General features: G+C 33.2%; 1 protein-coding gene across 2 annotated transcripts in view; it reads right to left on the bottom strand.

Moving 5' to 3' along the window:
• LOC101496163 (lysine-specific demethylase JMJ17) overlaps window positions 1–16,815 on the bottom strand; it is a 25,179-nt gene that overhangs the window by 7,905 nt on the left and 459 nt on the right. Inside the window, exons 2-26 of one of the 2 annotated variants that reach the window (XM_073364680.1) lie at window positions 15,768–16,815; window positions 14,256–14,313; window positions 12,832–12,954; window positions 12,298–12,355; window positions 12,073–12,209; window positions 10,965–11,126; window positions 10,791–10,877; window positions 9,776–9,949; window positions 9,367–9,519; window positions 9,087–9,278; window positions 8,937–9,002; window positions 8,215–8,310; window positions 7,900–7,986; window positions 6,363–6,479; window positions 6,076–6,283; window positions 5,901–5,965; window positions 5,661–5,719; window positions 5,413–5,544; window positions 5,167–5,317; window positions 4,739–5,074; window positions 3,876–4,049; window positions 3,259–3,320; window positions 2,567–2,645; window positions 1,961–2,110; window positions 1,748–1,881 (exon numbers count right to left, since the gene is read on the bottom strand). The exon at window positions 15,768–16,815 is cut by the window's right edge and continues 297 nt beyond it. In XM_073364680.1, the coding sequence (XP_073220781.1) occupies window positions 1,748–1,881; window positions 1,961–2,110; window positions 2,567–2,645; window positions 3,259–3,320; window positions 3,876–4,049; window positions 4,739–5,074; window positions 5,167–5,317; window positions 5,413–5,544; window positions 5,661–5,719; window positions 5,901–5,965; window positions 6,076–6,283; window positions 6,363–6,479; window positions 7,900–7,986; window positions 8,215–8,310; window positions 8,937–9,002; window positions 9,087–9,278; window positions 9,367–9,519; window positions 9,776–9,949; window positions 10,791–10,877; window positions 10,965–11,126; window positions 12,073–12,209; window positions 12,298–12,355; window positions 12,832–12,954; window positions 14,256–14,313; window positions 15,768–16,815 (4,108 nt within the window). The remainder of the gene's footprint in view (window positions 1–1,747; window positions 1,882–1,960; window positions 2,111–2,566; window positions 2,646–3,258; window positions 3,321–3,875; window positions 4,050–4,738; window positions 5,075–5,166; window positions 5,318–5,412; window positions 5,545–5,660; window positions 5,720–5,900; window positions 5,966–6,075; window positions 6,284–6,362; window positions 6,480–7,899; window positions 7,987–8,214; window positions 8,311–8,936; window positions 9,003–9,086; window positions 9,279–9,366; window positions 9,520–9,775; window positions 9,950–10,790; window positions 10,878–10,964; window positions 11,127–12,072; window positions 12,210–12,297; window positions 12,356–12,831; window positions 12,955–14,255; window positions 14,314–15,767) is intronic. The other variant, XM_073364681.1, reaches the window with a different exon arrangement.

Raw genomic sequence — 16,815 nt, 5'->3', positions numbered from 1 at the left:
CTTTTAGTAAGGCGTTATTATTCAAGTGGAGTAACTACAAAAGGAGATCAACGCAATTTCATTGTGGGTCTTGTGTTGATTATTGGCTCTTCAATTGGAATTTCAGCTTATTGGAATAATAGTACTGATGGCTGGATTGGTTATTTAGTTTTTGTTCCACTGTGGATTTTAGGGACGGGTGGTATTTGGCTTTTTGTACCAATGGCAAAGAAGCCTACAATTTGGGGAGTTCCTTTGGTTCCTTGGCTACCTTCTTTGTCTATTGCTATTAACATATTTCTTCTTGGCTCTATTGATAAAGATTCATATATAAGATTTGCAATTCAATTGATGGGATTCTTCTTGGTGCACGATTATTCTCTCTTCGATGGTTCCAGATCTGCCCTTACTCTCCAATTTTGATCAGCGAAAATATGTGTCATTGTTCAAACAGCCATTATCTCTCCTGTTTTGGACGCATTTTCTTATTACGTTGATTGATCATGACTTTGTTTCCTTAGAGTCGCGCTGCTTCTTCTTCAGTGTTTGTCATGCAATTTAGTTCTTACTAATATATTATAAAAGTGGCTTTTATTTCCACCGACGATCATTTCGGTAGTGTCCCTTTTTCCACATATGAATTATATTAGTGATGACTTTTTCCGTTAGTGGTTATTCTAACGGTGCCTTTTATTTTCATGACTTACTTTACCTTGACAATTTGTCCCAGATGCACTAGCCTTGCCTTTCTCTCCTTGAAGCACGCATTTCTCTCCTTGAAGCAGATTTAAGTTTAAATATTTTGAGTCTCCATTATTATGGTTTGAAGCTTCCAAATGCAGTTTTTTAGAAGAACGGAACTTGCTTTGTTCAATTGCCTGCCATGAATTTCTCTCAGGCTGATGATCAATCAGACTATCTGGCTAGGCTATATTTATAGCAATTCTCTCCGACTTAGCATGCATCCCTGAGTTGCCTCTCCATATTTTTTATTATTTTGTGGAGCAAAATATTTTCTTGTAGCAAGCTAAAGCTTAGTAAGCTTTAGCTTGAGGGGGAGTGTTAGAATATTAAAAAATATCTTATAATATCTTTTATATTATATTAGGGTATCTTAAATTATTTCTTAGGATCAATTTATAATTATAGAGATATCTTAGAATATCTCTTATTATTATTATGATTTATTCCTAATTTAGGATTTAGTCTATGTTTCTCTATAAATAGAGATTAGTATTGAGTCTATTGTAATCAAGTCAGCATTAAGCTATTATCAATAATATTCAAACCCTTATTATTTTCTCTCCTCCTTTTCTCTAAAATCTCACACTTTCAACAAATAATAATAATAATAATAATAATAATCTGAAATTGATTTGACGAATTATTTAAGTTCAATAAATATGATTAGATCAAAAATTAAAATTATATTCAAAACAAACTGCTTAAATAAATAAGTGCAGCTGAGTATTTTCAAACGAATTTACCCAACCTGAATAATTTACAGCTATGAAATGAAAAATAATTAACATTTCATTTGAGAAAAAAACAACCATAGTTTAAAAGGGAAAGACTTAAGTTAGTTAGACACCAAAATACAATCAATAAAAGTTGTAGTAGTAAATGGTAACGCAGTACAAAACGGTACCAAACCCTTAAAATTTTAAGAGTGCGTAGAAATTTTCTACATGTAATTGCCGGGTAAATTACTAAATTTCTCAGAGCTATACAATTTTCACTACCAGAAACAAGGCAACAGGTAGCTTACCAGTGCATACAAGTGGAACAAGTAAGATATTCTTGATCCTCAGAATCAACAAAGCAGCAGTTACATAGGTTTGGTTCCTTCTGATTTTGCAGATTGCCATATATGTACAGTGATCTATCTAGAGTCTGTTCAATCTGAAAAATATAATGCAAAGTCCTAAGCAAACTTAATATGCAAATAGGCCACAAAGAAAAAATACGTCAAAATGAAGACCTTCTGTAGGGCAAGAAGTAGCGTATTTTCATTTCGGAAAGAAGTTCCAATATTATCCATGCATCTCTTCTTCCAATTTTCCACCTTCTCAACTTCAGATAAAATCACATCCAGTTCTGAGCAACTAAAGGCAATTGTATCTCCAAGTTCCTGAATTTAAGCAAATAAATATCAGTGCTATGCATGTGAGCCAGTGATATGTCAAGTCCTACTAAAAAAACACAAACTGGTATAGGCTTCATGACAGTTGTGAAAGCTTTCACTTCTAACAAATAAGCCTGATATCCCAAAGATAACATCATATAATTAATTAAGAGCAATAAAATGAAACTTCTACACAAAAAATGTGTAAAATAAAAAGGAGGAATTTTGAAGGAACTTAACACAACTCGTAAGGCTTGAAGTAGATTGTGAATGAGAACAAATGAAGAAAGCAAACTTTAACAATTCACATTAAATTAGAAGGAAGCTCTTCATGATGACTGCCACTTTTTAGAAATGGCACCGCAACATAACCACCCAGAAAATAAGTTATAGATACGTAGTGCACCCTAAATCAATCTGTTGATGCACAAAGCCACCTATTGATACAGCTAGAAAATATACCTTGAGCTGCAACATTGATGACCAGGTTCGTTCTCTAGAACTTAGACTAAAAAATTGATGCACTTGCTCTTTCCATGACCTAAAATAAAACACAGTACATAGGCGTGTCAAATAAAAACACAGTTCACGCGCAATATATTCTAGATAAAGCTGTCTTAGACAGCAAGCTAAACAAACATCAGAAAGAACTATTAGAAGCCATAGAATCAAAATGAGCATGGATCAATAATAGGTTACAAAATATGTAGACGTGTAAAACCTAACTATCCAGAAATTTGATTGAAACCATATAGTAATGAAAGATGACCTTTACAAGGATAAGAAGAATGAAATTCCATTTAGAAGACTGAAACTTATCACACTAACATCACATATAATCTAAATTCTACAATTGTTGAAGTTGTGGGATTTTAGAGAAAAAGAGGATAGAAAATAATAAGAGTTTGAATATTATTGATAATAGCTTTATGCTATCTTGATTACAAAAGACTCAATATTAATCTCTATTTATTGAGAAACATAGACTCAATCCTAAATCAGGAATAAATCATAATAATAATGAGAGATATTATAAGATATCTCTATGATTATAAATTGATCATAAGGAATAATTCAAGATACTATAATATAATATAATAGATATTATAAGATATTTTCTAATATTTTAACAACAATCAACAAGTAAGACTTACTTATGTTTTCCAATGGCTTCTTCAAGTTGACAATTTACTGCCGCAAAGTTCATTTTAATAGTCTGCAGATATGCGTTGTAGAAGTAAGCTGTTGATAGCAAAACAGGTCTACTCAAGTACTATAATTAAGAACATGCTAAGAAGTTTTCTCCTATACTTTTTCCCCCCTTAAATGTCCTTAAATTTAGTATTTAATATAGTTGTAAATTTAAGGAGGGTGATGCTCATGTATATAAGCTAATTGAAACTTTGCACAAACATTTGGTTACGAATGATTTTTCTAATTTTTCTTCAACTTTTTACAATTAGTCGTAAGCAGAGACTATACAAATCACAGGATCCCAAAAAAAAGACTAAGCCAAGTATAAACTCAGATGGGAGACAATAAGAAGTACACCTACATCTAGGCTCTAGCACCGCAACACTATTTGTCAATAACTCAATTTAAGAAACACTAAATCATGTGACCATAAGATTATAGAAAAACTAAAACCACATTATTCCTTGTAATAATGTCCAAAACCTCATTCCCTATACACATACCTTTGAAAGATATATATTTATAAATAAATCTTCAAATGAACAATATAGACAATAAAAACATTACAAACACGTACCTGATAATCAGTAAGAATATCTTGAACATCGGTCAATTTGCATCTCCTAGAATTGCAAGGTCTAGATATCCCCTCTAACGCTCTCCTAAGCCATTCAACCCCATTGACCAATACTTTCAATAGAATCCCAGAAGCAGAGGAATGAGAGAGGCCCTCCCCAACCTCCAAAACATTCTATAGGATTGGAAACATATTAATAATAATTATTAAGAAGAAACTATCCAATGCTATAAACAAGAAGAAATCAATAAGATGAAGAGAAAAAATTACATAGATATGGAAGATAAGGAATCTTGCTTAACAAAGAACAAAGCAAAAAATAACCCAAAAAATAGAGATGTTATATGGAAAGAAAAAAAAAGGATCAACAATTCCCTCAGCATATATGTGAATGAAACCCCAGTAAAAAGATCATGCGCTATACACCAAATATATGCCAGACGCCTAATCTAATCAATAAAATATTTTGCTTGCCATAAGTATTTTAGAAAAGAGAAAGAAATAAATAATAAAAAGTAAATGAAAAAAATCTTCCAGAAGGAAAATAAATCCATGAAGCAATGATACATGTAAACAAAAACTAAAATCATAGCTATACAGTATAGTTATAAGTTATAACTATTAGAACTATGTCACTCTTGTCATTGAATCACAACAAGGTAAACTGATATTATATGATGAGCAGAAAAACAGGTATAATAGCATTCATATGAATGAGGATATATAACAAGCGTCAAGAGATATAGTTGAAAGAAGAAAGTGGAAGCCAGCATAGTCAAACAGAAAAGTGGTGGGTATGGCCGCAGCTCTGTGCAAATACAACACTTTGGAGCATAAATTATGACTAAAAGAGAAATAGTAACCTCTAAAGAAGGAGAATGATTGCAGAAACATAGGGCTCTTTTGCACCACTGTAGTGTAGAACAAGATTCTAGGAGTTTTGAAATATCACTGAAGTCAAAGCCAAGAGATACACCAGATGTTATGGCAGACTGGATTCTTGCAATCAAATCTCCCACTTTAAACATTAAATCACCACTTATACCATGGACAGTGTAATCCAATTCAAATAAGCACCGAGCATCATCAAGTAGAGATTGTGCTTCACACTCCCATTGTTTGCAGTTATTCAAAACTAATTCAAGTGTCGTTCTTTCTTCCAAAGATACTTTAAGATGCTTTGATTGAGAAACCAACAACTAAAAGAATATAATGAAATTGTCATATTTACAGAGTTTATATTTGCAGCAGAGGAAGAAAAACTGTAAAACAAAGAGGACAAAACATGAACCTGTAAGTCCTCAACTTTCCGCACAGAATTTGACATGCAATTAGAAGAGACTAAATATGGCTTTGAATTCTTTAACCAGGAATTAGCTTCTGATAACGCTTCTTTGACATCATTAAGTGAAGCAAGAACAACAAATATATTTTCTGAAGCTCTGCAAAACACCAAGATATGCAAAAAATATCATCAGCCAAAATAAGCTTGTCAAAGTTGCTAAAGATAAAACAAATATCTCAAGAATTGTTGAACCTTATCATGTCCTCAAAGTCAGAAATAGAAGCCTGAAGTGAAAGAATTTCTCCAGCCCTTTCCTCCCAATGCATGGCAACACCAACCACACAAGATAAATTGATGAATTGCTTCTCTCCCTCAATTCCTAGCCTTAAGAATTAAGAATCAACAACAAAAGCAAGTAGTTGAATAAAATAAAATAAAATAAAATACAATAAAAGGTAACAATATGCCAATTAAGACAAGGAATAGGAGTTAAACATTACATAGCAGCCTCCTTAAGCAGTTGCTGGATGAATTCAAGGGGCATTTTAGAATCACGTGCCTGTACCAATTTCACATGATTTTAATCAGTTCTCAATGTTGCAAGAATTGCTTGAGCTTTTAATGTTACAAGTAGATTAGCCCATGTATTCTAGGAAGCCCATATCTTTCAACATCATTTTTAAAAAAATGAAAAAAACGAGAAAAGTGAAAGAACAGCACCGATAAGTACAATAACTTACCCTCGAAGCTTTCTCTCGGCAATTAGCCTTCTTCAGCTCAATCTCAACTAAAGGTAACTCATCAACTGCAAAACATAAACCAAACCTTAGGCACTGTAAATTAACAAGAAAATGAACAATTGCATGGGCCTTCAAAATATCCAAACTATCATAAAGCTGCAATAATCTTCACTACCTTGAATTTTCAAAGATAAACCTTCTTCGAGAATGCTCTTCAATTCATCAACTGCATTATGTTGATCTTCCTGTCTGTGAACTCTCCCTAAAGCATCATTAAAGTCAGAAACCCATGAAACAGCATCTGAATGATAATTCCTTAGTAGCCTCAATTCCGGTACGTCAACTGTAAAACTGTCCCATTCCTGAAGCAGCAGGCCAACATTCTGCATATTTCCGTAGTTAATCAAGCTATGCATTTTAACCTTCACAGAAAATGAAACTGATGAAGATACAGGTGCAAACCTTGAGATTCATAGGACCTTCTAACATATAACGACACTGACAACTACAAGATTCTGCCTGATTTAATAGATTCTGAAGTGCATCTATCTCTGGGAGTTGAACTTGAAGATCTGCAATCTATTGAAGAGTATAATTATGTGCAGATAATTGTGCTTATATATGTCACCGTTAGAATATAGGAAAAGTATCTTATAATATCTAAAATTGCATCTTAGAGTAGTTTAGCGTAACTTAGATTGCCCCTAAGGATTGGTTTCCATATTTCCTTATATATTATAAGAGATGAGGAGGAGGAGATCCATTTCCAGGTATTATATAGACATAGGGAGCAACCTTATCTCATAGAGAAGTAGAAACAAATGTAGTTGCATGATCAAGTGCAGAAGCATAATATCAAGCCATGGCTTTGGCTATTGGTGTGCTCATCTGGCTCAGATAGATACTTCAGAAGCTTATATTTGGGAAGGTTAAGGAAATAACACTCATTTTTTATAGTCAAAATTACACAACAGGTCACATTAAAACAAGTATCTCATAATATAACTAAGCACATAGAGATAGATTACAATACATGTCAGCCAGATTTTTCGACAGACATCACCACTGACTTTATCAGTTCAAATGATAATGACCCAGCGTTGATTAACTTGTAACTTATATAACAGCTTCTCAATTAGAATAAGTTTATAGTTCTCCACTAACAGCAAAGTACTTGCAGACATTTATGTAAAAGGAAATATGCTCTTGACATCTTAGAAGAGACCGGACATGCTTCATTGTAAGCCAAAGTTTATCCAAACTGGATCTAATTGACAGATGTTTTCACTAAATATTTCAGGGGTCCTCATATAAACTATATATGTAATAAGCTAGATACATATGATCGAAATGCTCCACTCCGGCTTGAGGTGGGAACTAGAAATAATGCCAAAAAGGGTAGCTATGGTTACACAATGTGGTAAATATAAATAAGATAACAGTAATCTTGGTATTTATTTTGATATATATATATATATATATATATATATATATATATATCAAAATAAATACCAAGATTACTGTTATCTTATTTATATTTACCACATTGTGTAACCATAGCTACCCTTTTTGGCATTATTTCTAGTTCCCACCTCAAGCCGGAGTGGAGCATTTCGATCATATGTATCTAGCTTATTACATATATAGTTTATATGAGGACCCCTGAAATATTTAGTGAAAATAAATAAGATAAAAATAATCTAGTTATTTATTTATTTATATATATATATATATATATATATATATATATATATATATCACAATAAAGGCTTTCATTCACATTCCATCTTGTTTTTCTCTTTCTCCACAATTTCATTTACATTATATAAAAGACAAATGCAACTCCCAGCTGTCACACATGAACTTAGCTTTTGCTTTGACATTTCTAACAACAACTATAAAGTATAAACACACAGCAAACTTAATGTTTAATAGGAACACGTCTTGTAAAATTAACAAAGCCAGGGTAAATGTACACCATTTTCAGAGTTTTTATTACCTCTGATTTTAACTTGTAAAGAACTTCAATGTCTAATGCAGCAGGGTCTTTAGCTGAGATGCAATTTCTAACACTAACCAGCCATGCCTGATTGATCTCAAACAAAAAAAATCACGTGAGCAACATAAAAAGTTAAGTTAGTGAATCGTGCTGTGAAGGGGTTGGTGACGTCAAATGAAACACATTCTTATTAAAAAAGCCATTTTGGAGGCAGAGAAAAAAGTGATGCCAAACATAAACAAAATAAATTGAAGATTGACCATAGAATTATACAGGTAAAAAAAGCATCAAACTATCATGTCAGGTAACATATACCTTCGTTGAAGAAATTTTCCCTTCTAATTTTTTAGTCTCTTTTATGTAGATGGGTAAGCCACACGCTCTAGAGTATAAAAGCTGCAACTCAGACATCTGAAACAAAAACAATATCAATCAAATTGAATCGACCTGAAAAAAGAATCAAATTTCATTATGCTAGCAAGAAAAAAGGCTTATCAGACATATTTACAGTAGGGCCCGATCCTTTTCCTTCTTTTTTTTAGAAAAAGAGGTTTTGGTTAAAACAATGTTTTAAAAAACTTATAAGAATTTGGTGCAGGGAAAACAAAATAAATAAATATATATATACATATATATATATATATATATATATATATATATATATTCTAAATCTTTTTTCATAGGCTAAAATTGCAGCCTCTGTAAGAAACTCTAAATACAAGTATACGTCACAATTAACAAACTAAAAAAAATTTCCTAAAGTTGATAGCCTCTGAAAAAAACAATTTGTAAGAACTATGTAAGACTTTTGAGAGAGGGAAAGCCAAAAATGATAAATATAAATATAACAATAATGATATTAATAACAATAAATATATATTTGTTTAATGCTTTTCTCATAGGCTAAAAATAGTAACCTTTGAACGAAGCTCTAAAAACAATTATATTATAAAATCACTTTTTATAAAACAAAAAAGAACAAACAAATGTGTCATTAAGTTAAGAAGAAAAGACATAAAGATCCTACAAAAAAGTACCTTGGAACACATTGACAAAGCAGTCTCAATCTCCTGAATTAACAATCTTGCTTCTTCTGCATACTCCTGCATCAACACAAGTTAACATGACAAATAAATAGCAGCAAATTGCAACCACCAAAAACAATACAACTTTTATTGTTAAAGCACCTTCAATTTATGATAATGAGGCTCATTGCATGGTACAGGGTTAAACCTCAGTAACTCATCAACATATTCTAAATGAATTTTCTTTAAACTTGAATCCTGATGACACAACCATAACTCAACTTTTGTCCCACACTCTTTTATCCCTTCTGCCCATTTCTGAGCTTCAGTCAAATTCGTTACCATATCCCGAACCTACATCCAAAAACAAAGTGGAATTTAGTTTCGTACAGAGCAGAATGTTTTTACTGAAGCACATTCAAAGGACACGACTAGAACTCACAGAATCCATCTCGGGACCAGCCCAAAGAAATTGTTCAGCTTTCCTTAGGGTCGTGACAAATGCATCAGTCACAAAATCTTTTTGAAGAATAGTACTAGATTGCAGAAGCCACTCAGTAGCAAGTTGAGTGAAAGTAATGGAACTACCTTTCACCTATACACAACAAGGAGTCTCAAAGACTATAGTATGATTTTTAAACAAATATATCCATAACAATACCAGCATTATATTAGATTATTCCATAAAGTTCAACACAGCATAGCATTAACAGGAGAGCAGCACAATCAAAGATATCGAAGCAGAAGGACGTTGAATCTTTTGATTTCAGAAAGATAAGTAAACTTAAGTATTGGAAGCAATATTGTAATTTCGTGCGGGGTAAAATGAAATATGCATATATATAGCTGACCTTTTTTGTCAATGCACTCAGACATGAAGACTGCCTTTTTACACTTCTACTCTCAGCTTTGTCTTCAGAAGTAGATTTGTCAAAAGAAAATGCCAAGTCATACAATACACCAAGTGAATGACGATAGAGAAGACGAAGTTTTGCTGGTTTGCACTCACAAAGGTGTTCCCAGTGCTGCACAAGAGAAAACTGATTTCAGTCTATAAAACAAAAAACACCTGTAAGGGAACAAAGCATGATTATTCAAATCCTAGAAATCTTAAGCTGTCCAAACGACTTCTAGACATTACAATATCGACACTTCAAATACTTCTCAGAACCCAACTGTACAGTATAGTTCCTTGTACATATGGGGTTAAACCACATCATTAAGAGATTAGATTTGCAGGCTTATTTCGTATATATGGTAGGAACCAATGTTATCGAATGGCGGCCATGGCTGAAAGCGGTGGCAGGATTTCAACAATCCGCCATGGCCATTTTACACATAATGGCATATATGGCTGTTTATATGACGGCAAAAAATAGCAGACTTTGGCCTCTCCGCCATGGACTAACATAGACAACACTGGTAGGAACCATTGGCCATAATTGTAGAAATTGACAAGGGCAGTAGTTTCATTTCCTAGAATAATGTGTATATTATTTTAGATTAAGATCACACGCTCTTTTAATGAAACAGTAAGAAAAAATGTATCTGAAAATTTTTTATCTGCTTTAAAATTCTTAATCTTACTTGATACATTAATTAATTGGGAATTATTAACACACGTATCTTTTGTAAAGCTAAAAAAAACAACCACAAGGTTCCTAATTATGCAAATACAGACAATAATAGGATCCTCATATCTGTCATACAATAATTTTTTCCCTGATCAGCACCAGTACAACTACAACCAAGCATATTTTTATAAAGAACTGTTTCCCAAAATCCTGATATTGATGGCAACAGAAGAAGATGAATGCTTCATGACAATAAAACACAATATCAATAACCTCAGTCACATTCACTTACCTCCAGACACACAAAAGATGATGGCCTGCAACTGCATACAACTGCAGATAGATAGAGATATTGCTGGCAAATAATGCATGTTGGATCCTATAAAAGACACCAGTAAATTAGACCGAAAAGACCAAATTAATGAATTATCATTGCATATTATGATATGTTAAAAACACGCAGTACCTCTTCAGTTCCTACATATTGCGGACATTTTCGAGGAGCTAAACAAGAAGATTTAACGATGCCACTTTTCCAAAGTTTCTCCCTCCAGGATTTTTCTCTATCCGATATCCTCAACAATTCCATTTTCAAATAAGACGACCCTCTGCTATCAACATCACCATACTGAACATTGAAAAACACGTAAGAGAGTCAGCAACATTGATCAACAACTAAACTTTAATAATATGTAGGCATTATGTAAGTAATAGGCCTCTTATCACTAGGACTTATGTTAGAAAGATGCATAGAAATCACATTAGTGTTTGGGCAGAATTTACGTAATATTAGTAGGCAGTTTATTTTATTATTATTAAATATATATATATTGTGCAGGCAGTAAGTGTTATGTAACTGAGGTAGAAGTCAGAAAACTGCTGTAGGAAGTTAGAATTATAAATATAGGCTAAGAGGAAAAAAGGAGGGCATTCAGTATTTGTGTGTTGGTTGGTTTGAGAGAGACTAGGCTCTCTAATTCCTAGAGGTTATTTAATTTACAGCAATTTGCATTTGTATGTTTTCTGATAATTACATTTTATGTATGTGTTAGTAACCCTCTCTGCAGAAGTAATTTCTCAAATCCCAGATTTGTATACTGCTGTCCATTAATAAACAGTGTCGGTTTCGTAGTATTTCCCCATTAATAAATTCTAACAATACCAGTTTCTAACACATCAGTGCTGTTAAGTATAAGAGGAGGATAAGAAATCTTCTTTAAAAACATATGCACAAAAGAATCACACCACTGATTACAGTGATCTGTCGCAGTTGTTCTTTTACATGTATAAAAAGACAACATTAAAAAATACTTAAATTAGAGTAGTTTAGTTTGCTAGTATGATTTCATTATAAATTTATAATTATAAAAATGGTACCAAATTTTCTGACTTGTAGAAAAAAATAGTGAAAACAAAAAAAAAAATCACAAAATATTGGACAAAAGAAAGGAGAACGATGGCAAGATGGCATTTTAGTGATCATCAGGAATACATACAGCAGAACATCTCAGTTTTTTAATTCATCAAGATATTCTCATTTAAACAGATACAACATACTCAGAACAAGTGCAAACCTGGGCTACTACACAAAGAAGCTCCTCATGAGACAAGACAGCTGTTTTGTGATACCGCTTATAGAGATCAGCTCCAAATGCACCGTATGGTAGCCAGTCAGCTGGGGCAAAATTGACTGCCTCTGCACAATTTAGACCTGAGAACACAAACATATTATACAAATGACATACTTAAGATTATATTTAAACTGGTAATTTGGGATGGAGACAAATGTAACTGCATACCAAGATTGAAACCACCGTGATAAGATCTGGGGAAAGTAATAACAAAATTTCCAGGCTCCTGGCAAACATCAACAATTAAAAGAAATGCGCCAAAGGTTTAATACATACAAAGAGAAGACTATGCTAAATAAAAGCCGCAGTGCTGCAGTATAGATTTCCAGCAGAACATGCAATGAGGTACAGAAAAAAGAAGCTATCGTAAGTTTGGGCTGCAAATGAACTTGAATTTAATTAAACTCACAGAGTCTGTTTTAGTTGCAATTTCAATGCATAATAACTACAATAGCAACCAACAATACTTTCCACAAATTAAATTATAAATGCCTACTAGCTGTGGAGTGTTTATTTATATTGCATACAATATAATACTACCTCAAGTCTTTTTTCATTATGACCAAATGAAGTATAACTTACATCAATGTAAATTATGTAATGCATTTTTATTCTAATTGTGTGATTTTAATGAAATCTTGTATCTAGTATTTACAACAGAAAACTATAAAATTCACCAATGACAAGCAAGGTATATGAAACCTGAAGTATGCTGTAGACAGGAACTTCATTTTCTTGCAAGACAGATGGGTTTAACATGGTAACAAGCTGAAATAGTAGATCAGGTTGTGCATCAAACAGGTCAGGAAGACTGCTTCTCATCACCTACAAGGAAATGGATTATTTTATGACATGGACAAACTTCAACTATCAACACATCCTTAAAATTGAAAATTCAGGGCCCGTTTGATTTCAAAAAATGTTTTTTAATTTTATTTTCTTTTTTCACTTCTAATTTAATTAAATTAGAAAACTGGCACCTTTCACTTTGCTTTCTGTTTTCGAAATTTTATAGGAAACAGCGAAAACAAAAAAAATGTTTCACTCCAGGAAACAAAATGAAAACAAGGTTATAGACTTGTAATTAAAAGTGTAAACATGAAATGAGGAAAGAAAATGTTTTCTCGAAATCAAACTGACCCTTAGAAACCCACCAGTATATGAGAATTATATGACTATATATAGTCCCAAATATTTTTTCCAGATTTTGGAATTTAAAGCGGGAGATATAATATAAAACATGCAATAAAGAATGAATTCGCATACAAAGAAATGTGTGCAGTACTACCAAAAACTTAAAAAAAAAATTTGGATGACCTCAAAATTTAGAGCAATGATAATCAAAAGATTCATCAATAGGAAAAACTCATGTTCTGTAAACATGTAAGGTAAAATAGCTTCACACTTACAGGCCAGGTAAGATAAAAATAATTTTGGTAAGACATAGCTCCCCAAATTTAAATTTTGATTGGGTGTTTGTATTAGCTTGTTTCTATAACAGTAATTTTAATATCATTGTAAAAGTATTCTGTAAGATCATGGCGGGCGGCCAAAAACCCGCCATATAAATATGGTGCTGCGACCTGTGGCAGATATAATAGACGTTGTAGCCTGTGTAGTGGTTGGCACAGAATCTGCCAAGCCATAATGCAATTGAGGAAATTGACAACACTTACTATCCTCACCTCAATACAATTATTAAAAAATCCCTCTACACTGCATATGACTACTTGCATTTATTCATTATTTGGAATAAGGTGACCAACCATGCCATAGTTATTCCACCTCTTGTCTTGTTCTTCTAAATAAAAAATAAATCGGTTTCAATGGATGAGTAGAATCCATTTGATAATATTATCTTTCTATATTAATAACTTCACTTCCTTGCCATTCACATGCATCATGTGCACCCACGACTACTGAGTGAATGCACATGTTTGGGCAAAAAAGACACTAGTCGGGGTTCTATAATGAAATAAATTTGGACGGTTACAACATAAACTTTTAATCCTACAAGTATGAGGTTGAACTAAACAAACAAAATTAAGTGTGAATTACATGCTTTTGGGTGGAAAAAAAATGGTAGATGTCTTGGTGTATAGATACAACAAAAAACCAATACCTACCTTCTCAAATGCCCTGGCGTGACTACCAGGAACACTGTACCAGCACTTTGGCTCTCCCCTAGAACAAAAGAAATTAGAATTAACATTACAAGGCAGAAAATATGAAGTGGCAGTAGCAATCTACAATCCAAATATATTTTAAAAAAATCCTAAAGAGTAAAACACATCGCAAACACTCGCCGATGATTTCTACATTATGGCTCGATGATAAACAAATTCTACGAAAAGCAGAGCAAACAAAAAATTCATGAAAACTTCAATGGGCAAAAAAACTGTTGCGGGCCACATAAGCCTTGGGCAAATTGAGTCCCAAAGTTGAGTGTCAAAAAAACCATTGAGCTTTCAAAAGGAAAAAAAAAAAAGTGCATGGTATAATAGTCTCTTTGTTTAAAATGTGCCTTGGAAAACTACATTTTCCCTTTGCGGTGGCCAGAATCTTAACCAAATGGTCTTTAAATATTTATCATTACACTAGAATGTAGAAGCAATACAAAACTAAACCAGAATAATTATTTTCTGAGGGAGGAGAAAACTTTCCAAGTTCCAACACAAAATTTGAAATTGAAGCGGATATAAGGATATAAGGATGTCATACAAAAATTGAAATTGAAGTGGATATAAGGATGTCATGCAAAATCATTTGCACCTTTATTTCTATTTTGGCTGCTTAGAAACTAAATATCAATGTAACTTCATTAAAGTTTAAGTTGATGATTAGATGATTCACTTTCTTGTTGCCATATAACTTTAGCAGATTGTATTTTCTATATCTAATAAGCTGTTCTCAATAGAGTAAATGTTACAAAATTGCTTCAAAACCAAGAATGAGTAAAAGGGGTTTGGGTAGAAAATTTGGAGGACTGCTATTTGCTATTGCCTTTTTGTAGAAGACATCAAATGCTAAGGGTACTTCTTGGCTCCCGTGTTTTGCAAGGTAAGCTTTTGTGTTCTTAGATGGAGAGTATTTCATACATATTTTAGACTCTTCATGCTTCTTTACCTAATATATGTGCTATTTTTGTGTGTTAACCAGCCCTTCAGTTCCTCGGGGAAAGGAACCCGGATTAAACTACCATTTGGTCGTAAGGTAAGTAAAGTCTTAACAAAAATACTACGCAAACGATTTGACCTTAGTTGAAGCTCATTAACCACTTGAGTCAAACCACTTGATTACCTAAAATTTATATAATTGAATCAATAAGTTCAAGTGGTACATCAGAAGTACACGACAACCAACAAATTTAACATAGTTACATTGTCGCAAATACAACCAAATCTAGCTCCTGCAATCATGTTATAATAATTGAACATGGTGTTCACTTCATAAATTATTGGAATTCCACAACTGCATCCCTTTAATTTTCTCTACTTACATACAACATAAACAGGCACATAGTTCTCGATATAAACAAAAAAATGATGAATTAATGGTGTTTATAATTAATATATATTACCAGAAGAAAAAAATCAATTATAAATTGAAAACAGGGATAAAATAAAATTAGAACATACCAGTGTAGGTAATTCATCGAGTAAAAGCAGTGATCCTCAAAATGCCAGCAAAAGGATGAGAATAGCATCCCAATATACAGCCAGGGTACCATAACACCAGTAATATTATGATGAACAGCTCGAAGCATTGAGCCTTTTAACTTGGGCAAGTTATTCAGGTTCCATGGGTTAGTAGAGTATTCTTGCCATAACTTGTCATCAATAGATTGTGGTTTCTGATTAGTTGCATTTGGGAAACCACTCCCATAGAGAGACGTATCCAAGTCATTTCCATACATAACCTCAACCTCACCGATCGATCCCTCTACAATCTCCCAGAATTTTTTCTCTATTTGAACCCTCGAAACCGGTCCCTGTCCAAACCATCTCCTCCTCGACCGGTCCGCAATGCGTTTAAAAGTTTCCAACGAGTAATGCTTCCCAGGCACAAAACCAAAGCTGTCCCTATCAGAACTCAAGCAGTTGAAACAATACCAGTTCCCCAGAGGAATTTGCTTCAACGGCGGTGAAAGACAATAAATATGCCATCCTTTATCGCACCTATCACACAAAAGCATTACCTCCCCATGCAATCCACTTTTACATTGTTCACAAATCTGACCACGATCTTCTTCCCTCGCTTTTCGATCCTTAACTTTCAAACAATCTGCAAGACGCGAACTCTCTACCCCGTGATCATTCTTACAATCCTCTTGCGCACCTTTCTTACAACTCACACCCTTTCCTCGATTAACCCGGTTACAAAACTTCTCATAATCATAAAGATGCTCCCTATACAACTGACACAACACATGCTTAGCACAATCAGAAATCTTAACCGAAGATTTCAATTTCACAAACCTAGCAACATCTCCCCACTTCTTTCCATCAACAACCTTATCATACCCGCCAAACCGTTTCACAGCATTAAAAAGCTTACACAAATCCAAATCCTCACCTTCAAACACAATCTTTTTCTTAAGCTTCTTACTACAGTGATCCTTCAAAAACCTAGAGTATTCCAACTCAAAAGTCTTGGAATCAGAAGCAGCAGGTCGAACCTGAAGCT

The sequence above is a fragment of the Cicer arietinum genome, chromosome 8 (genome assembly GCF_000331145.2).
Source record: "Cicer arietinum cultivar CDC Frontier isolate Library 1 chromosome 8, Cicar.CDCFrontier_v2.0, whole genome shotgun sequence".
Classification (NCBI taxonomy): Eukaryota; Viridiplantae; Streptophyta; class Magnoliopsida; order Fabales; family Fabaceae; genus Cicer; species Cicer arietinum.
The sequence above is the reverse complement of the archived record's forward strand: the minus strand, read 5'-3'. Positions and strand labels throughout refer to the sequence as shown.